Raw genomic sequence first — 18,597 nt, 5'->3', positions numbered from 1 at the left:
GATGAGGAAGCACAGGGTTCTCAAGGGCTGGATGAGGTATTTGAAAGCACTGCGTCGGGGAAGCGAGTGGTCCGTCGTCGTGGATCTCCTGCACGTGCTGTGCGCGGGTTACCTGGCGGCGTCGGCGGTGCTTTTGGCGGAAATTGTTGCTCACCGACTGGGTCACACCGAGTCTACACCAAGAAGCATGTTTCGCCCAACGTCCGGGTCTTTGGAAGCTACGCACAACTAGAGACCCTTGCGTCAGAGAGGGTAGTCCCGCCTGGCAGTCCCTGGGCCAGGCTAGTGGAGGACCCAACGCGATATCTTTTAAAGGGGGGGCCCCGGTGAAACTTTCAAGTAGGGTTCAAAAAATCCCAGGAAGTTGAAACTTTGCTTAATTATTAGGGTTTATTGTGGTGAGTTCCCCAAAAAAAAATTCAATCCAAAATGTTGAACGGTCTCTGAGAAAAGTGGCTTTTTTGTGTTTTTGGAGCGTTGGGGGAAAATCTTCCTGCGTTTTTATTGGGACGGAAAGTCTTGAAAATTTTTTTGGGTTATCCTAAAGATGTATTGAAGAGATTTTTGTGACGGAATTTTCAAATTCAACTTCTGTCCTGAGGTATGAGTTTTCAAAATTTAACATTAAAAAAAAGGGATTTTTTTCCCTTTTTTCGAACTTTTAGGTGTGTTTAAAAAAAAGGAGAGCTGATATCAAGATTCCGTCACTAAAATTTGTCGACAAGTCATCAATGAATAGAGTCCATACAAGACGACTCATGTAGGTGTCAACCAGGAACGCAGGAAGTCTTTCTACGACAAAATTTTTTGTCGACTGCGCAAAGCTGTGAAGTTGAGGGTAGAAGCCAACGACAACTGACCTCAATGTTATTTCCTTCCAAATGATATAGAAACTACCCACTTAGCTTAAAGGTGTTCAAAGTGTTAAATCTGAAACCTTCTATGCACATTTTTAGCTATGAACTTTGAAAATACTATTTTTTGGAATTTTGGCGATTTTTTCACCAGGGTCCCCACTTAACATTTTGTGTCCTAAAAGCCACCGATTAATCGGGCTGAGCTTAAGGGTTCCAACACCCATATGATGATTCCTCGATCGTAACTGCATCTTCTTGTTAAGCGTTGAAAATCATTAAGCTTTTGTTTGCTTCATTGCTATAATTTATTTCAGCTGTTCATAGGAAATGATTCGTGTCCCCTTAAATAAATAATTACACACAACGTTTTTAGAGCAACTGAACTCACACAATTGACAAAAAAATGCACAAACAATTTTTGAGCATATTTCAGAAAGTGGGAAAGGTCCTTTGCCAAAGGCCGCACCTAACACGAAACATTTCCGGGCAAACCTAATGTGCGCAGCGCACCCTAACAGAAGTCATAGCCTAAAAGAACGGCTTCACGCACTTGAAAGGGTGTCCGATTGTTTCCAACCCCGGACGTTTACGGCTCTTCCCCACCCTGACCCTACAGGGTTTCTTTAGAATACTGTAAATATACTGGATACGAGAAAGGATAGTTTTGAAGTGTGAAAACTAGCTTCATTGCAAGATTTTCGGGCCTTGTCACGATCCTTTCAGAGTTCAAAGGTGACACTGATGGTCAAGATTCTGCGAGACAACAAGTTGAAGACATGAATTCTCACCTTTAAATTTTCAGTTGAGACATCAGAGGAGACAGATGAGAAGTTCTGCGGAAGTGCCCTACGTGTTGCATGAAAAGCAGAGTGACGTGTACATGCAGGTTTGCGCTACCTGGCTGTACGTGGCAGGCGTGCTTCAACAACGCATCCTCCAGAAAACAAGGATGGTCTAGCGGTACACTGCTAGCGCTGGCCGGTCCATTCGTTTACACGGCCCTCTCATACCGCCAATTGGAGAGGTCTAGAGGGCCAAACAGCGTTAATGGGGCAGTCAGACGAAGCTGCCGGCGGCGAGGTGGGGCGTAGTGCGGCACAGCGTGGCGTGGCAAGCCCCTCGCGATGCTCCACTGGCAAGGCCCCCGGCGGTGCCCCAGTCGACCACGCTACTGACACGGTCAGGATGTCCCGGTGGTTTGCGTTCCTCCTCGCGGCGGCTCTGGTCGCGGGCGCGGCCGCCGACACCCCCGCCCAGGGCGGACTGGCCCGGGCGGGCGGGTTGAGTATTCCCGCCCGGGCCGCAGGCCCGGGAGGGCCGCGGGCCGCAAGCCATGGGCCGTCGTGGGCCGCCGTGGGCCGCCGCGGGCCGGCTGTTGCGACCGTGGGCCAAAGCAGGGCTGCAGGGTCGGGTCGGCCGTGGGCACGAGAAGGGCATGCCGCGAGCTGCCTGCGTGTCCTGAGAGTGTTTCCCGGGTTTCCGCACTGTGCACTATGAGAGGCCATCGGTCTCTCCGAGTGAGCTTTCGCTCCGCAGAGGAATTAGTCAACAGCTCGGGCCACGGCCGTTAGCTTCAGCCTCACTTGGTACCTAGTGTGAGGCGCGGCACAGTGTAAAAACAGGCAGAAAAAGTGCGCGTTGTTCGTAAACCACTGTTTTCAATATGAAACGATGCAGAATGAAGTATTTTAAGATTTGGGGTTAAGGGACTAAAGGTAGGCAGCCACCTCAGACAAAACACGCTTTTTTCGACTGTTAGAGTCTATTTCCAGCAATTATGAGTTTGGGCAGCCAAGCTCTTCTCGACACTTTAGTTTGGAGTTTTCTCTACAAAAGGAGGCCTCTCCGACCTGCAGAACGGAGGAAATGGAGACGTGTGCCTCCAAAGATCAAAAGACGGCTTTTTATTCGACCAGTTTCAGTAGGCCTATGTTTTCGGCAAACTTTGAATATTGTAAAATTCTTTTCAAAACCTTCGTTTTGAGCCGTATTATCTGTCCGACCGGAAACTGAAGATATAGTGCCTCCATGGATCGAAAAACGGCAAAACAATTGCAATAAATAAAGGTTTAAGCTGCCCCCTTTACCTCACATCTCGTGAAACTTCATTTCTTATCGTTGTATCTGACAAAAAGTAGTTTAAGCACCGAAAATTCTTTTTTCGCATTTTTTGGCCTTTTCTTATACTGTGCTGTGCGAGGGTGGGTTTATGAAATATGTACCATTGTAATGTGTGACCTCTCTTTATGCCCGTATATTGCATTTTTATAAAATGTATACGAAAATAAGGGGCTTATCTAAACCACCGCTCAGAACGCTGCTTTGGCATGAAAACATGGGGAAGACCGCCGGGGGGGGGGGGGGGGGGGGGGGGGTTGTGGGCAGGGCCGTCCGATGAATTTCCCGCTCGGGCCGTTTGGGTCCCAGTCCGCCCCTCCCCCCGCCAACTGCACGTCCGAGGACGTGGTGGGCAAGTGGACGCTGTGGCGAAGCATGCGCGCCGTCAAGCCCGGCACCGACTGCGCCCAGGACCCAGGTGAGGCCCACAGGAAAAACGCCACGAAGAATCGTTTCGAAATACGAAGGATACAAAGTCGTTGTAAAACCTACGTAGAAACGCTTCGTCAAGTCAATAAAAATAAATCGCAATACGAAGCGTTTATTCACTATACGAATTAATTCTATGATGCCTTTATTTTATTCGTAGCCTATCTGGAATGACCCGGTGATCTCACTGTGAGAAAAAAGTACGGAACATGTCTGGTCAATAATTTGCCTGGACCGTCCGTACTTTGCCAACTATGGAACGTTCCGTACCTTTTTTCCGTACCCATTTACATGGGTTCATATGGAGCAAGTACGGAACGTTCCGTACTTTTCTCCGTACCTCCGTACGATATTTTTCTGTACCATTTCCGTACAAAAGTACGGAATTTTTTACAGTGCTCGTACCCTAGGGCACTAGAATCTGACACACACTCCCAATTTCCTACCTGTTGTCGATGTTACTGACTTTGAAATTTATGAAGTAAAAATAGAATTGAATTCTGTCAGTATCTGAATCTGTAAGGAGTTGTGAGGATCAGCGAAACACACGTCTGAAGAGATTTGTTGTCTGATCCGAAGTAAGAATCACAGTACAAACAAAAAACAGTCATGGCGTACACGGGCTTGTAGAATGTCATACTAAAATTGCAACAACTTTCCCCCTTGTAAGGACAGTACAGCTGTATGTGCAGCAGAGGTACCTGCTCCAGGAGTTGTCATCTTCAAGGCTAGCAGTCACAGTCGGGAAAATATTTTGGTCGGGTGCAGGAGGAAGGTGGATCTTTGGGAGCTGAAGAAGAGTTATGTGGTCCGCATTTGGATCCCGCAGGAAAAAATGCTCAGCTGAAGTGTGCCGAGTTATTCCTTCCAATTCTGTCTGTCCACTGCCCCAGAAGTACGTAAACAGATAGATCCAATCCTGTCCAGAGTGTTGCTCGTCGTACAATAGGTGGCCAGTGGATGGCCGAGCCTAAAAAGACTACAAGAGGACACGTGATGAATTGACTTTGGAGACTGGTTGCATTCTTTGGGGTTCTAGAGCGGTCACTCCAAAGTAACTCACAACTTAGATACAATACATGTTGCATGCGGACCATTCAGGAGAGTCAAGGATGAAGAACTTGGCACGAAGCTATGTTTACTGGCCAGGCATAGACTCAGACATTGAAACACTAGTGAGACAGAGTGGGGCGTATCAGGTAATGCAACCGCTCAAGAAGAATATCCCAGAGAAGCCTTGGTCCTGGTCCACACTTGGACAAGAATCTACATGGACTTTGCAAAGACGAAGCCACCTTTCTCATCAGAGTGGATCACCATTCAAAAAACACCCTTTGTCCAGAAGATGGAGAGCACAACAACAGTAGCTGTAATTGATTATCTGTAGTGACTTCAGTAAGGTCCTTGTTTGCCCAGTTTTGGTTACCAACCGTGGCAGTTGCTGACAATGGGCCTCCACTCAATTCTCAAGAATTTGAGAAATTCCTCAACAAGAACCATGTAAACTTGGAGCATTCGCCTGTCAACCATCGCGCATCTAGGGGAAGCAGAAAACATGATAAAGAACTTCAAGAAGACACTCATGAAACAGCTCATTGATCCAGAAAGTTGTGACAGGATACCAAGTCAGCAAGTAAGGGAGAGTGGGGTAATTCCGGACGCTTTTTTTCTTTTTCGTCTTTGAGCTTGAATATGCTTCTTGGGTCAAATGTTACTACAGGAGAGTAAAGTATGGACCTTTACCTTCACAATGATATACATGAAAGCCAAATCTCAGCAACGGTTAGGGAGATATAGGCGCCTAACAAAAGCCCTGCACGTGTCCGGAATTACCCCAGGCTGGGGTAATTCCGGACGACCTATGGGGCAATTCCGGACGACCTTAAAATTTGACACCACTCGAGCTTACTTTCGCTTGTTTTGATGTCAGGCATGCTTTTAGAAGGCGTGCAAGGACATTTGCTGCGAACTGAAGTGTTTGATTATTACTCAAAGCATATTATAAGGAATAGTTTCTATCAAAACCCCTAAATTGACAACACTGTCTTGAGTAAAGCTCTTAAACATAGCTGCAATACTATTTTTCGTTCTTTCTTTATCCTTCTTAACGGTGGGGATGCATGTCCACAATTTTGAACCCACTACCTTTAAAATTATGCGGGAAATTGAAGAAAATAACCCTTATTGTCCGGATTTACCCCACAGGTAGTGAAAACCTTTTATGTTCAGCTGTAAAAAAACGGCGAGCCATACGAGCACTCCCGAAACGCCAAAGTAAAGTCCAATGACCATATAATATGGTAAAATTTTTGTCATGGGGCTGAACTTGATGTTAAGGGACGATAAGTACATGGAAATACGGGGGAAAAATGCAGCTTTTGCCTATTTTTTATGGTACTCAAAATTCGTGAAGCGACCACAGCCAAACGGTTTGACCTCCTACCTTAGCGATTTTGGGAAATTTTCATTTTTTAAATGATTATCTTCCTCTGTTAGGCGGGATTTTGAGTTATCTTTACTCAAAACCCCGTGAAAATCGAAGTGTCCGGAATTACCCCGTGTCCGGAATTACCCCACTCTCCCTTAAGTGCATTCCTTCCTACAGACGGAAACACTCCACATGCCTTAACGGGAGGTACGCGTTCAGTTCAGAGTTGTCCCTAAAGAGGAAAGTGAGAAATCATTTCTCAGAATTGAATCCTCTGGCCAACCTTGCTACGAAGATGCAGGCATCCCAGGTAGAGACGTCTAAGAACAGAGGAGGAACACCTAAGAGTTTCAATCATAGTGAACTCGTTTCCAGTCGGACAATTCGACTGTTCATAATTGATCCAGGAAGCGGAAGAAGGGGATAACTCAATTTTGGCCATTTTTCAGGAGAAACAAAAACTGTTAGCGGGGAAAAACTAAAACAAAACAAATGAATGTTGCAGATGTTAAAAATTTCAAAAAGCATGAGTAAAATTTTGGAAAAAAATCAAAAGTGTAACGTCACTCAGTAGAGGATTTCTGCGACTTATCACTTTCCGTTGAAATGGAAAACAGAGTCAGCTCACCTTATATTTCCTAAACAAAGTGGAATTTGGAGACAAGTCAAGTGGAACAATAGTCTGCATAAAGTGTACGTTACTCTGGTGTATTTTTGGACTTAGCTCTTTTTTCCAAATTGCAATTTAAAAATTTAAAGGGGGGGGTTTAAATTGAGTTGATTCTTTTTACACTAGATTCATAAAAACACAAGTTGAGTTATATCATTTTGCCAAATTTTTCAAACGGACTCATGTAGACTAAGGTTGAGTTATCTCCATTTTCCAATGAAATTTAGACTGTAAAAGGGGTTAAGTTGAGTTATACCCTTTTTTCCCTGTGGGTTTTTCTCCTAACTGCTTGGAATTCAGTCAAATAAATTTTGGGGTAATGATGTAAACCATTCTAAGGCACAATAATAAAATAAAAACTCAATTTGGGGATAAGTCAAGTTATTCCCTTCTTCCGCTTCCTGGATCAATTCCAAACGGGGTGACTCCGGTTTATTGAGTCTTGACTACTGAAAAGAGACTTTCGCCCTCGGACTTATTGGCGTTGTACTAATGATCAAGGACTATTGACCACGGACTCTTGACCTTGGACTATTAGATACACATTGGATACGTGGTGTTGTAAGAAGTTAAGTGTGACCTTCAAACTTTGTTCGCAGTGTGGGCGGGCCTTCCCTGGTTGCATTCGGTGTACGTAGACCTGCTGCTCCCCAACAAGGCCGTGGACGAGTTCGGCAATGAGGGCTCGTGGACCATGGTGCACAACCAGGGCGTCCACATCGACGTCAACGGCAGGACCTACTTCGGCTACTTCGCCTACTCGAAGGTGCGCCGTCGCCGCACTCTCGAAAGCTTGCAAAGGAAAGACTTTGTAGTCCGAAGTATTCTCCGGCTTTGTATTACGAACTGGCTTGCGAACTTTTTTCTTCGCTTTGCAAAGAAATAGTTCGTAAGTTGCGAAGAAAAAAGTTTGCAACGTTTCGAAGCATTGGTCAGTAACGTTGCAAAGCATTTTCTTTGCAAGTTGCGAAGTAAAACTTCGCAATGCAAAGAAAAAGTTCGTTACAGAATTTGGGAAAAAATGCTGAAGAATACTTCGCAAGTATTATCGATTGCGCAACCCTCACTGAGAACGGGAGTCTTCGTCAGTACCATAATTTAGGCAAAGTACACTTCATGACCTGAATTTGCACTCCCACGATCCTGCTTTGCCTTTTCTTCGTATTACGAACTAAAGGTTTGGTATTATGACAGCGCAGCGAATGGTAAAGAGCTCTCAGTAAAGAAACGTATAATCAGTTTCTTTTCATTACGAACAAATTTCTCTGCATTATGATTTGTTTCTATCCCGAAGTACTTGAGAATTGGCTTGGTATAATGACGGCACGGCGTTTCTCAGGAGTTAATTGGGAGTGTGAAACCTATCACCCAAATTCAAAGTCCTCTGGACCTGTGCTCAGTATGAACTGAACAATTTCTATCGCTGTAAACCACACGTTCAGGTCCTAATCGATGCTCGTGTTCAACAGGACGGACGGAAGATCACGAGCTACTGTCAAATGGTGGGCCGCGGTCTTTCCCACGACGTCAACATGCGCCACTGGGCCTGCTTCTACGGACAGAAATCCGGCTATGCGCACTCTAAGACCCACGATGACGTCCTTCAACCCCATGGTACGTCCAAAGCCCCCCGGAAGGATAACAGCCCTCCTCGACCCCTAGATAGCCGCCCGAAATTAAAGTATGGTGAAGATTTTCCTCATAAGACAAACGAAATTCGTCAAAATATCTATAAGGTACAGTGATTTTGCAATGGCATGTTTTTAAGTCAGCTGCGCCACCACAATATAGAGAATTATCACCGTATCGTAAACACGGAAAAAAGGAATTCGTTGACCCAACGAAAAAGTACGTTGATTGCGTGAGAAAAAATTTGTTTGTGACGAAAAGTTTGTTCGCGTAACGAAAAATTTGTTGGTACGACGAACAATTCGTTGGCGGAGCAAAACAGTTAGTTGGGGGAACAAATTATGACTTTGTTCCTTTGACGGATCTTTTGGTTGCGCTAACAGATTGTTAGTTATACCAACAAATATTTCGTTACTCAAACAAAGTTTTCGTAACTCCAACAAAATTTTTCCGTTATCACGGAATCAACGCACATTTTCGTTGGGTCAACGAATTCCTTTATTCCGTGAAGAATCTACAACTTTTAGAGTGGGTCACTAGACAATCCCACAGACAGTAGGCCAAACCTGCTGTCAGTTGCATACACCTCTTGATCTTAAACTTGAACTCGCTGGCGATCGCAGGCCCCCTGGAGGGCCATCTGACCAAAGAGGACCACCAGAGGGTGGTGGCCGCCGTCAACGCGCGCACCCAGCTGTGGAAGGCCGAGCTCCACGAGCCCTTCTCCACCCTCAGCGCCGAAGACCTCCTGCGCGTCCGCGGGGGCCGCAACTCCTGGACCGGGCCCCGCCCCCGCGCCGCCCCCGCCACTCCCGAGCAGCTGCGCGCCGCCGAGCTGTTGCCCCCCGCCTTCGACTGGAGGGACGTCAACGGCGTCGGCTATGTGTCCCCTGTGAGGTAGGCCAGGCCGCGAGCGGACACTAGTGAGATATAGAAGGCTGAATTTTGGTGTGTGGCGAGCCAGGGACATCCCGAATGACCTTGACTCACAGCCAGATCGGCCGAGCCGATCAGTGCACACACACGCTTTCAGACGGACAGAAAAAGTTTGTGTGTGTACCCCACCTCTTTTTCCCAATCGGACTTGCCAAATCTGTTAGACTTTTCAACGAAATGCCATTTATGTGCAGACACGTCAAATAGTTTTAAAAGGCTGTGAATCGAAGGATGAGAGTGATAGGGTGGGCGTGGTTGGCGGACAGGGACCAGGGCTCGTGCGGCTCCAGCTACGCCTTCTCCTCCGTGGGCATGATGGAGGCCCGCCTGCGCATCCGCGTCAACAACACCAGGACGCTGTCGCTGTCGCCTCAAGACGTCGTGAGCTGCTCCGGGCTGTCCCAGGCAAGGGGCAACAAGTATTCCAAATACTTTGTGCACCGAAAGTTTATATCGAAATGCAAAGAAATTGGGCTGCAATTCATTAAAATTTACCCGAAGTTCATGTTCAGTCTACTCACCAATATTTGCAATTAAATAAAATAGTCACAGCTATTGTCATTATTAACAAACCCTCCTGCTCTACCATACAAATACTAAAAAGTTATGAGCACTCTCTTCTATAGTCCAAGTCATGTTTGAAATAGGTTGTTTTTAAATTAATTCGCCTAGTGGTTTGTTTCTAGCAGAAAAATGTGGATTTGAAGCGTGCACTGCTAAGCCGGTGGTAAGTTTGCTTGCCACAAATTTGGCAACCCGTTTTGAATGCCAAAAATTGGTAAGCTTGGCCCGGCATTACCACTCGGCTTGCCAAAATTTGGTAAGCGTATGAAGATTTCCGACCAGAGCTTGCCAAATTTCGTCATTCAAAACGGCTTTGCCAAATTTGTGGCAAGCGAACTCACCACTGGCTTTGCAGTGTGTGTACACTAAAATTCAAAGTCATTACCCCTTGGTCCCAGGGCTGCGACGGCGGCATCCCCTTCCTCATCGGCGGCCGCTACGCCCAGGACTACGGCATGGTGCCCGAGCAGTTCGCGCCCTACACCGGAAGGGACAGCGCCTGCCCCCGAGAGCTCTGCGACCGTGTATACGCGGCCAGCTACGAGTACATTGGCGGTTGGTTGTCCCTCAAACTCCCACTAAGCTTTCACTTCGTAATTCATATCAAAATGTTGGTTTTATGACAGCAAATCGCAAGTGGACGATTCTTGGTAACTTACGTAGGGTTCTAAAAAAGCGTGAAAAATAAAATTTGGAAAAAAAACCATGAAAAAAAACGGTTTTTTTCCGAAAAAAACGGAAAAATATTTTTTGAGCCTGAAATGTCGTTTAAACGGGTGGCGCGAAGCTAGAGGGGAAGGGGGGGGCGTAGTGGCGCGTTAGGTGGCAAAAAACCGAAGCTCACGCGGTGAGGGGCGGAGGGCAGTGGAGGCAGCGGAGGGGAGTGGCCGAGTGGCGTAGGCGGCAAAGGCGCGAAGGCGCAACGAGTGGCTTTATAGCGAGGAAATTTCTAAAACGTGAGTTGTGCCTTTTACTACTGCCTTACCAATCGGTTCATGTGGCATGGCTATCTTTTTTATAGATTTTTGACGTAATGCTGTGTCACATGTTTGTCACACGATTGGTCTTATTGAACTGGCATTGATCTAAAGTAGGGTTATGTAACTAACTTTATATTTATTATTTCACAGCTCTACAGTATGGGTCGTAAAAAAGGAAAGGTGTGGGCCCATTTTGAAACGACAGATCTAGAAAGTAACCAAGCTGGAAAAAAGAAGTCTATATCTGTCTGCAACTATTGCAATACTTCATATCACTTTCCCAACGCACCAGACTCAATGAACACTTAGCATCTCAGTGTTTGCCCTGCCCTCAGGATGTTAAAGACGACGCCAAGAAAGCTTTGAAGGGCACCAAGTCAAGCAAGGCAAGCAAGAAAAGATGTGATAGTGACAGAAGTGAAAGTGTGGATGACTGCGATGCTTGTGATATCACAGAAGTAGTTAAGAGTGCATCGAATGTCAGTGCTCAAGAAATACAGGTGACCAAATCTCATGATCATCCCATGAAGCAATGTCCATGTCTTCTTTTGTGGAGAAGACATCTGATGACAAAAAAAAGAAGATTGATGAGAAGATTGCTCGAGCTATATATGTTTCTGGAGCGGCCTTGAGTATGTTTGAGAATCCGTACTGGATAGATGCCTTGAAAGAATTGAGGCCTTCATATAGTCCTCCCTCTGCATATGAATTTTCCAACCCACTCTTGAATGCTGAATACTCAAGAGTAATGAGCAGTGTTTCTGGTAAACTTAAGTCTGCAGTCAGTTGTGCCTTACTTAGTGATGGATGGTCCAATAATAGGCGTGAAGGTATTATTAACTTTCTTGTCTCAACGCCTGCGATAGTGTTTATTAAAAATGTTGTTCCAGGGGAGCAACGTGAGGATGCTGACTTTGTTTCGAATAAGTTGATCACTGTTGTTGAGGAATGTGAAGAGAAATATGATCTTAACAATAAGAAGTTTTTTATTCTGATAACTGACAATGCATCAGTGATGAAAGCCGCCTGGGTTTTATTTCTAGAACGCTTTCCCCACATGACTGCAGCGGCTTGCAGTGCTCATTCGTTCAATTTATTGTTGAGTGACATCATGAACTTGCAATCACTGTCTGATTTTTATTTAAAAGTTAAGGCTGTTGTCAAAGCGGTAAAATACAAGTCTGTTGTCAAAGCTGTGTTCAAAAGTAAGCAAGAGTCAAATGGAGTATCACTGAAACTTCCACCTTCAACTCGTTGGTGTTATGTTGTCATTTGCTTAGAGTCATTGTTGGCCAATAAGTACCCATTGCAAGAAACTGTGATAAGTGTGCAACTTAAGGATTTAATTTCTAAAGAAGTGCGTAATGATGTCTTAGATGATGATGGCTTCTGGGAAAATGTCAAGAAGTTCCATGATTACTTACTTCCTTTGCATTTAGCTATTAAGAAAGTGGAGAGTGATTCTGCTACTTTGTCTATTGTACCTGAATTATCACATGATATCCGCACCAAAATGCAAGTGAATTATTGTCAAACCTTAATATAACATCAGGGAGGAAACAATTGTGCAAAGGGCTATTACTGAAAGATTGTATCACTGTAATTTAGAAGTCCACTTTGCTGCTAATTTACTAGACCCTCGCTTTAAGGGGAGAAAATTGGATAGTTTTGAAATCCATGCTGCAATGGATTACATAAACCAACAATGTGGCCACCTTGGCCTCAACAAAGGTTTAGTTTTAGCAGATCTAGCTTCATATAGAACAAACACTGGGTTCTATGAAAGGCAATATTTGTGGGACTCTGCCAAAGCTCTTATGCCTGCTGTTTGGTGGGGTGGGCTGTGTGCGAGTCAGCCGTTGGAGCCCTTAGCTTCTCGCATACTCTCAGTGCCCCCAACTTCAGCTGGGTGTGAAAGAGATTGGTCGATCCAGGCTGGAATCCATACAAAGACCAAAAATAGATTTAAGAATGAAAGAGTAGAGAAGCTGAAAGCAATTAAGCAGAACCTTCAGTACTCTGCAAATGCTTTGTTGTCTAAAAAGAAAAAAAAAGCAACATCCTCTGATGATACCCAAGTGACTGAAAATTGTGATAATGATAATGCTGACCCTGGTCCGGATGAAAATGGGATTGAACCGTTTGATGAGTTTGCTTCAACTGACTCGGGTTCTGATTCTGACACCGCTGTGTCAGATGCTGAGTCACAATTTACAAGCGGGGATGAAGAACCCCTTTCTATGGTTAGGGATAATGACGCCTAAAAACAGGCAGAGAGTATGACTAAAAAGTAACGTCCTAGTTCATAAAATGTGATAAACATTTTCTCTTAATTGAAAACTATTACTATATGTGTTAATTAAGATACATTCTATGTATGTTTATGTTCTTAAGCAATGTTTTGACATTTTATTTTATTTTATAGAAATGTTTCTTTGTTAAACATGTGTCCATCTAAGTCACAATGTATGAGTGTCTTTTACTAGTATTGACATTAAAACCAATTATTTCAAAGTGTGTTTTTTATTTTTATTTTCATACCTGGGTGTTGATATTGACCTAACTAAGCTTGCCAGCATGTCAAATAAGCACAAATAGCAAAACTACATCAAAAAGTACCAAAATTAAGAAAAAAACATATTTTTCCGGAAAAATTGCTGAAATAAAAAGCCGAAAAAAACAGTTTTTTTCCGTTTTTTTCATGTTTTTTTTCCGGCCTTTAGAACCCTAAACTTACGACCAGTTTCCTCTTACAACAAATCAGAGACTTTTGTCTTACTGTGCTGGAAAATAGATTAGACGAGAGGTCTCAGTTTGACGACCCTGCCGCACAGACATCTCTCAAGTGGGAGCCCGACATTCTTGGGGATGAGAAATGGTGGCATTATTTTCACAATATTTAACAGCAATATCAAAATGCTCACCTTTAGAATGCAAACAACAGTCATACCACAAAACCAAATCTGCCCTCCACTCCCCTTCACCCAACTCCCTCTACCGAGATCAAAAAAGGAAATAAAGTGAAGGCAGTTTAAATCCATTTTAAAACAGAAATAACCACTACAATGATCACAACAGCCATCAGAAATAGTAAACCAAGGTTTTCCTAACCTCAACATCAAAACAAACCGACGACCCAAGCTTGTCTCTCTCCCTGAAATGAACAGCACATTACTAAAACTTGCAGCAAAATTGATCGGGAAGGAGCCGGTTAAACGTCACATCAAAAGTTAAAAAAAATTCTCGTTTGGATTTCAGATAACTATTCGGTTTCCGAAGACGCAAAGATATAAGTGAGAACACAGTGTTTCACTGTGGGATATTGAGGGTTCTATGACAGTCTGTGCGCCTGATCGCGCCCCTGTTTCAAGGTTACTACGGTGCCTGCAACGAGGCCGCCATGAAGCTGGCCCTGGTGCGGCGTGGGCCCCTGTCCGTGAGCCTGAAGGTGCACCCCGACTTTATCCACTACAAGACGGGCGTGTACCACCGCGTCACCCTGGACTCCGACCTGGAGCTGACGCCCGACTTAGAGGTAGGACGCCGAGTCTTTAGTGTGGAAACTAGAAGCTCTGCACTTCCAAGTGCTGCGGAGACCGAAAATTGCTCACCTCCGAACACTTGGTTTCACAGTGTCCTCCGTCCGGGATGCCATTCGAATTTGCTTTCCTGACCGCCACCCTCTCACGCCCAAAATTCTACTGATCTTCTTCTCAATAAGGTTGATAATCGCATTATTTTGAAGGCACAACGGGCACGCCAGGCGGGACAAATTGCCTAGTGAAAGTACAAGTTGCAGCTGGCGCCGGACAAAATGTGTCACCAGACGGGAACAAAATTGTATCAGCGTCGGATGTGCTTAAAATTGCATAAACCGTGGGACAAAAAAAGTCCCATGACATTTAGTGTGTAGTAACAGTGGAGATCAGTGACTTATGACCTGTTTCTGCGAATTACGAACAAATTCCTGTGCAGGTAATAGAGTAGTACGCAAAGTACTGAGAATAAGCTGACCGTTTAAACGGTTCATGGTTTTCCCCGCAACTCCCTACAAATCACCTACGTCTCTACTAAAAGACTGTGGTGTGGTAGTCAATTGACAATTTCCAGCCTATCCTTACAAGGATGCCGTAAAACATTGAAAGAATCAAGTTCAAGCCCTCAAATCAGCGACCCTAAAGGAAGTAAATCTGGCCCCAAACACAAATGATCCAAAATCATCCCAAACTGAAGCAAAGGAAAGATTCGAAGTCACCGTTGTGATGACATAGTTGTCACCCCATGCAGTAAATGCAGGGCAGGAGCTTAAATGAAAATGTCACCACTCTGTGATGGCAATGTCATTGTCATTATTTCTCAGTGATTAAGATTTAATCCACGATTGAGTCATTAAGTGACCACAAATTTTTACACACCCTTAAAACCTTACGAAGTATTTTGAACATACATAAGTACAAACTAATTTACTTTGTTATACGAAGAAAGAGTTCTTTAATTACAAAGCATTTTCTTTGAAAGCTTATGTCTGCTCAAAATACTTTGTTACAACAAACTGATTTGCTTTGTAAGGCCTGGAATAGTTTGTAAGGTTTTCTCAGTGCAGTGAGGCTACCTGGGGAAACCGCAGGGGCATTTCCCAGTGGGACATCGGGAACGCGCGGCTCATCCATGTCGTGGCTCGTTGCAGGTTCACCACGCCGTGCTGCTGGTGGGCTACGGCGTGGACGCGCAGAGCGGCGAGAAGTACTGGGCCGTGAAGAACAGCTGGGGCCGCGACTGGGGCGAGGACGGCTTCTTCCGCATCCGCCGCGGCCAGGACGAGGTCGGCATCGAGAGCCTTGGCATGGAGGCCGAACCCATCCCGTTCTAGAGGGCAGCACACTGCAAGATGTAGTGCCAATGGTACCACAAAAGTACATCGAAAACTGCGCGAAAAAAAAGTGCCAATGGCACAACAGTGTACAAGTATGGGAAATTATCACATCACAACACTAGCATCTACGATTATTTCTTTTTTTTCTTATTCCTGAAACATCGACAACAAATGATTAAGGTAGGGTGAAAGTGCGGTGAGAAAAACGGCAACAGATCAAAAAAGTCACCATAATTAGCCTTCCCACAATGTATGAAAATTCTGTTGCAGGCTCTCCGTAGGAAACCTGGAAGGTTGGGGCGCCCCTTTTCCACAAGTGTATTCAACAGCCTTTTGATTAACCTCCATGGCTCTCGAGCCTGTGAACAATACCACCTGTTTGCCGCCAGTGAGCAGTTGGGAAGGACTTTACAAAACTTATCATTTCACTGATGATTGGCTGATAGTCAATCTCCAATATCCAGGAGGGGAAGAGGTCTGTAATGTTCCCCATAAACTTACAAACACCTGAACTGTGGAGACCTGGTGTTGATTTTCTCTGCTAATATGTGAAGCATTTTTAACATAACACAAGTCACCAGAGTTCAGGATCGAAAACTGCGAAAAAAAAGTGCAACGAGGCCTTCTTGACTGGACTGCACTCGTCATGCCGGTTCCACTATACTTAGTATCAGAATTTTTGTTCTTAAGAAGGACATAAAGTTCCCGAATCAAAACTTGGCAGGTATTCTCGCAGGTTTCTTGTGTTTCTTCTCGCAGTGCACACTCTCATCCTCTGTAGACATTTTGTTTGTGAACCGCTGACGCTTGGGTGCATGAATGAGATTTTGTTTGTAAGCTACATGAAAATGTGAGCAAGTTACATTGATAATAAGCTATTTTCATTAATAAATCCGTTTATAACCCTATTTGCGCCCTATAGTCAATAGGTTACTGGCAACATAATCGGTATGAGATTGAGGGTGCATCTCATTTACCGAGTACTGACGAATGGTGTACAGACCACTCGGAATTACGCTGTGTTATTGTCGCATTAAACTTTTCCTACGGCAGTGAAATGCAGCAACTTGGTCACAAATGGGAAGTTGCCAAAATTAAGGGTCCTTTTGGCTCCTAAAAGAAATACAAAAAATATATCGTTCTAAATTGCTTTGAATTTATTCCTGTATTACAGTGGGCATTCTAAACACGTTTCCGAAGTAGGACAGGATTTTCTCGTTGGTGCATCTCTGTCCAGCAGACTTTCAAAAGATAATCGAGATATCGATCTTTCTTATTCCTCATGTTCTTCGCTACAACGCTTATAAGCTTATAATTTTCGAAACATAATTTCTACTCTAATTGTCTGCGTTGTATTCTGAATACCTTCTCTCCAATTCATCAACAGGTTATGGGCCCAGGTATCGTTCCAAGTGTTCTGAGAAAGTGCTCTGTTTTGAATTGCCAAAAGTTTTCTGTCGTGCAAAGTGCTCTGAGGAAACCTGTCAAGATGACAGACAAACCCGGTAACTACAACTTAACGATCCTGAAACATGCAGTTACGTATTCCATGTGGTCCATGTTTGACCGCATATCCAATCAGTTGTGTCTGGGCGGAGCTGGCAGCTGGCACGCAAGTCATAAAAGTTTTAATTAAGACCATCCCCCGTCCCGGGAAGCTAGTTCTGCTCCTAGGCATTAATGGCATTCCAAGGAAAAGAGATCTGAAGGGCACCTGGCAGATTTATAGTGCGTACACTTATCGGGAAGGGCAGGGTTGCCACTCTTTTGAACTTTCGGATTTCCCTGACATTTCCAGGTTTTTCGGAGACATTTTTTGTCAATTTCCCTGACATTTTGGCCATTTTTTTCGAGGGAGTTGTCGCGCGTGGAAAGAATATCCCATCCGGCGGGTGGGCACTTTTTGACTTTTTGGAAAGAGAGTTGAGATTTTGACCTGCCTTCCACAAATTTCCCTGACATTTCCAGGTTTTCCCGGTTCTCCCTGATATGGTTTCATTTTCCTTGACAATTCCAGGTTTTCCCTGTTTTCCAGGTGCGTGGCAACCCTGAAGGGGTGCCTTGTTGTTGCCGCTTGCCGATCCTTGTTGTGTCCCGCTGGCCCCCAAGGTGACTCAATTTAATTTTTGGATTAAAAGCCTTTCTCAGCAGCCTCCTGTGCACCTGCTTGGGTTTTCCAATGCCTTTCTAAAGTGTGATGGCCCGGTCAATGAGGCCTTGTATGTCCCACGCTCAGCCAGGGGTATTGATTTCATCCATCCCAACTCGGCTGGACTGAAGGTCCTCCATGCCATTATCGTGCAGGCTGTGAGTGACTGAGGGCGGTCCATCGCTCCGGCATGGGCTTCCCGTCTCTGAGGCCGCATGGTAGTATGTTTGGTACTCTTGGTTACATTGACACCTACTAGTTTCGTTGCTTTTAAATCTCCTTGAAAGAATTGTTGTTTGCTTAGCGGCTTAGCTGCCGCTTAAACTTGTGGTTTTTATTTTTAAATTTTGCTTGGTTTCGGGTTGCTTGTCGCATGTGTATCTAGCATTGTAAATAGTATGCTTTCATGCTTATAATTATTTGCAAAAATATGGGGCGGTAATCGCAGGGGGACTATTTACTCCCATACCGATTGCCCCTTTGCACCTGACCCTGTTCTGAAATCTGTGCTAAGTAACTCTTCCAAGAAACATCAAGGCAGTCAAGAAGAGGACTGTGAAAGAAGTAATCCAGTGTTGTTGCCAATTTACTGAAGACAGAGTGCCTCTATATTCTAGACCAATACGCCATACTTATGCAAAGTCAATTTTCTTGTTTGATAACGGTAAAGACAAGCCAATCTTCAGAGTGTCTGTAAATGACTCTGTTATTGATGATGGGTTGGAAGGTTTTACAACTTCTTAATACAATGCCTTAAATCATCGGAAGTATACCACGAAGCAAGTCCAGGGCATTCCACCTAAAAAGAAACGTCGCCGCTTGGCAGTGCAACCGGAGACTGAAGAATCTGTGGACGATGGTTCTTCAACTGAGAGTGAACCTCGGTCCTCAAAGGTGGATGATTATGGCTGCGTGCAGTTCAACCCTCCCCTTCCATGCAATGAAACAACCGCCACTCAGGAAG

The 18,597-nt window shown here is 44.7% G+C and overlaps 1 protein-coding gene across 1 annotated transcript; it reads left to right on the top strand.

The window, feature by feature from the left end:
• The first annotated feature begins 2,026 nt into the window (after positions 1 to 2,026).
• LOC117649276 (dipeptidyl peptidase 1-like) lies at positions 2,027 to 16,384 on the top strand. The gene is made up of 9 exons (XM_034391883.1): positions 2,027 to 2,103; positions 3,295 to 3,393; positions 7,102 to 7,268; positions 7,972 to 8,116; positions 8,755 to 9,028; positions 9,334 to 9,472; positions 10,030 to 10,186; positions 13,983 to 14,146; positions 15,299 to 16,384. Exons 1-9 carry the CDS (start codon positions 2,043 to 2,045, stop codon positions 15,479 to 15,481), a joined length of 1,389 nt encoding a protein of 462 aa, XP_034247774.1. The 5' UTR covers positions 2,027 to 2,042; the 3' UTR covers positions 15,482 to 16,384.
• The last annotated feature ends 2,213 nt before the right edge of the window (positions 16,385 to 18,597 follow it).

The sequence above is a fragment of the Thrips palmi genome, unplaced genomic scaffold, assembly GCF_012932325.1.
Source record: "Thrips palmi isolate BJ-2018 unplaced genomic scaffold, TpBJ-2018v1 HiC_scaffold_4, whole genome shotgun sequence".
NCBI classification, from domain to species: Eukaryota; Metazoa; Arthropoda; class Insecta; order Thysanoptera; family Thripidae; genus Thrips; species Thrips palmi.
This window is presented reverse-complemented; position numbering and strand designations above follow the sequence as displayed.

Bases quoted from the DNA above. Each gene is read 5' to 3' on its own strand.
- LOC117649276 (XM_034391883.1), top strand. From the start codon at position 2,043: ATGTCCCGGTGGTTTGCGTTCCTCCTCGCGGCGGCTCTGGTCGCGGGC. The intron at 10,187-13,982 runs GTTGGTTGTCCC...CCCTGTTTCAAG, and splicing joins CAGCTACGAGTACATTGGCG to GTTACTACGGTGCCTGCAAC. The intron at 14,147-15,298 runs GTAGGACGCCGA...GGCTCGTTGCAG, and splicing joins AGCTGACGCCCGACTTAGAG to GTTCACCACGCCGTGCTGCT.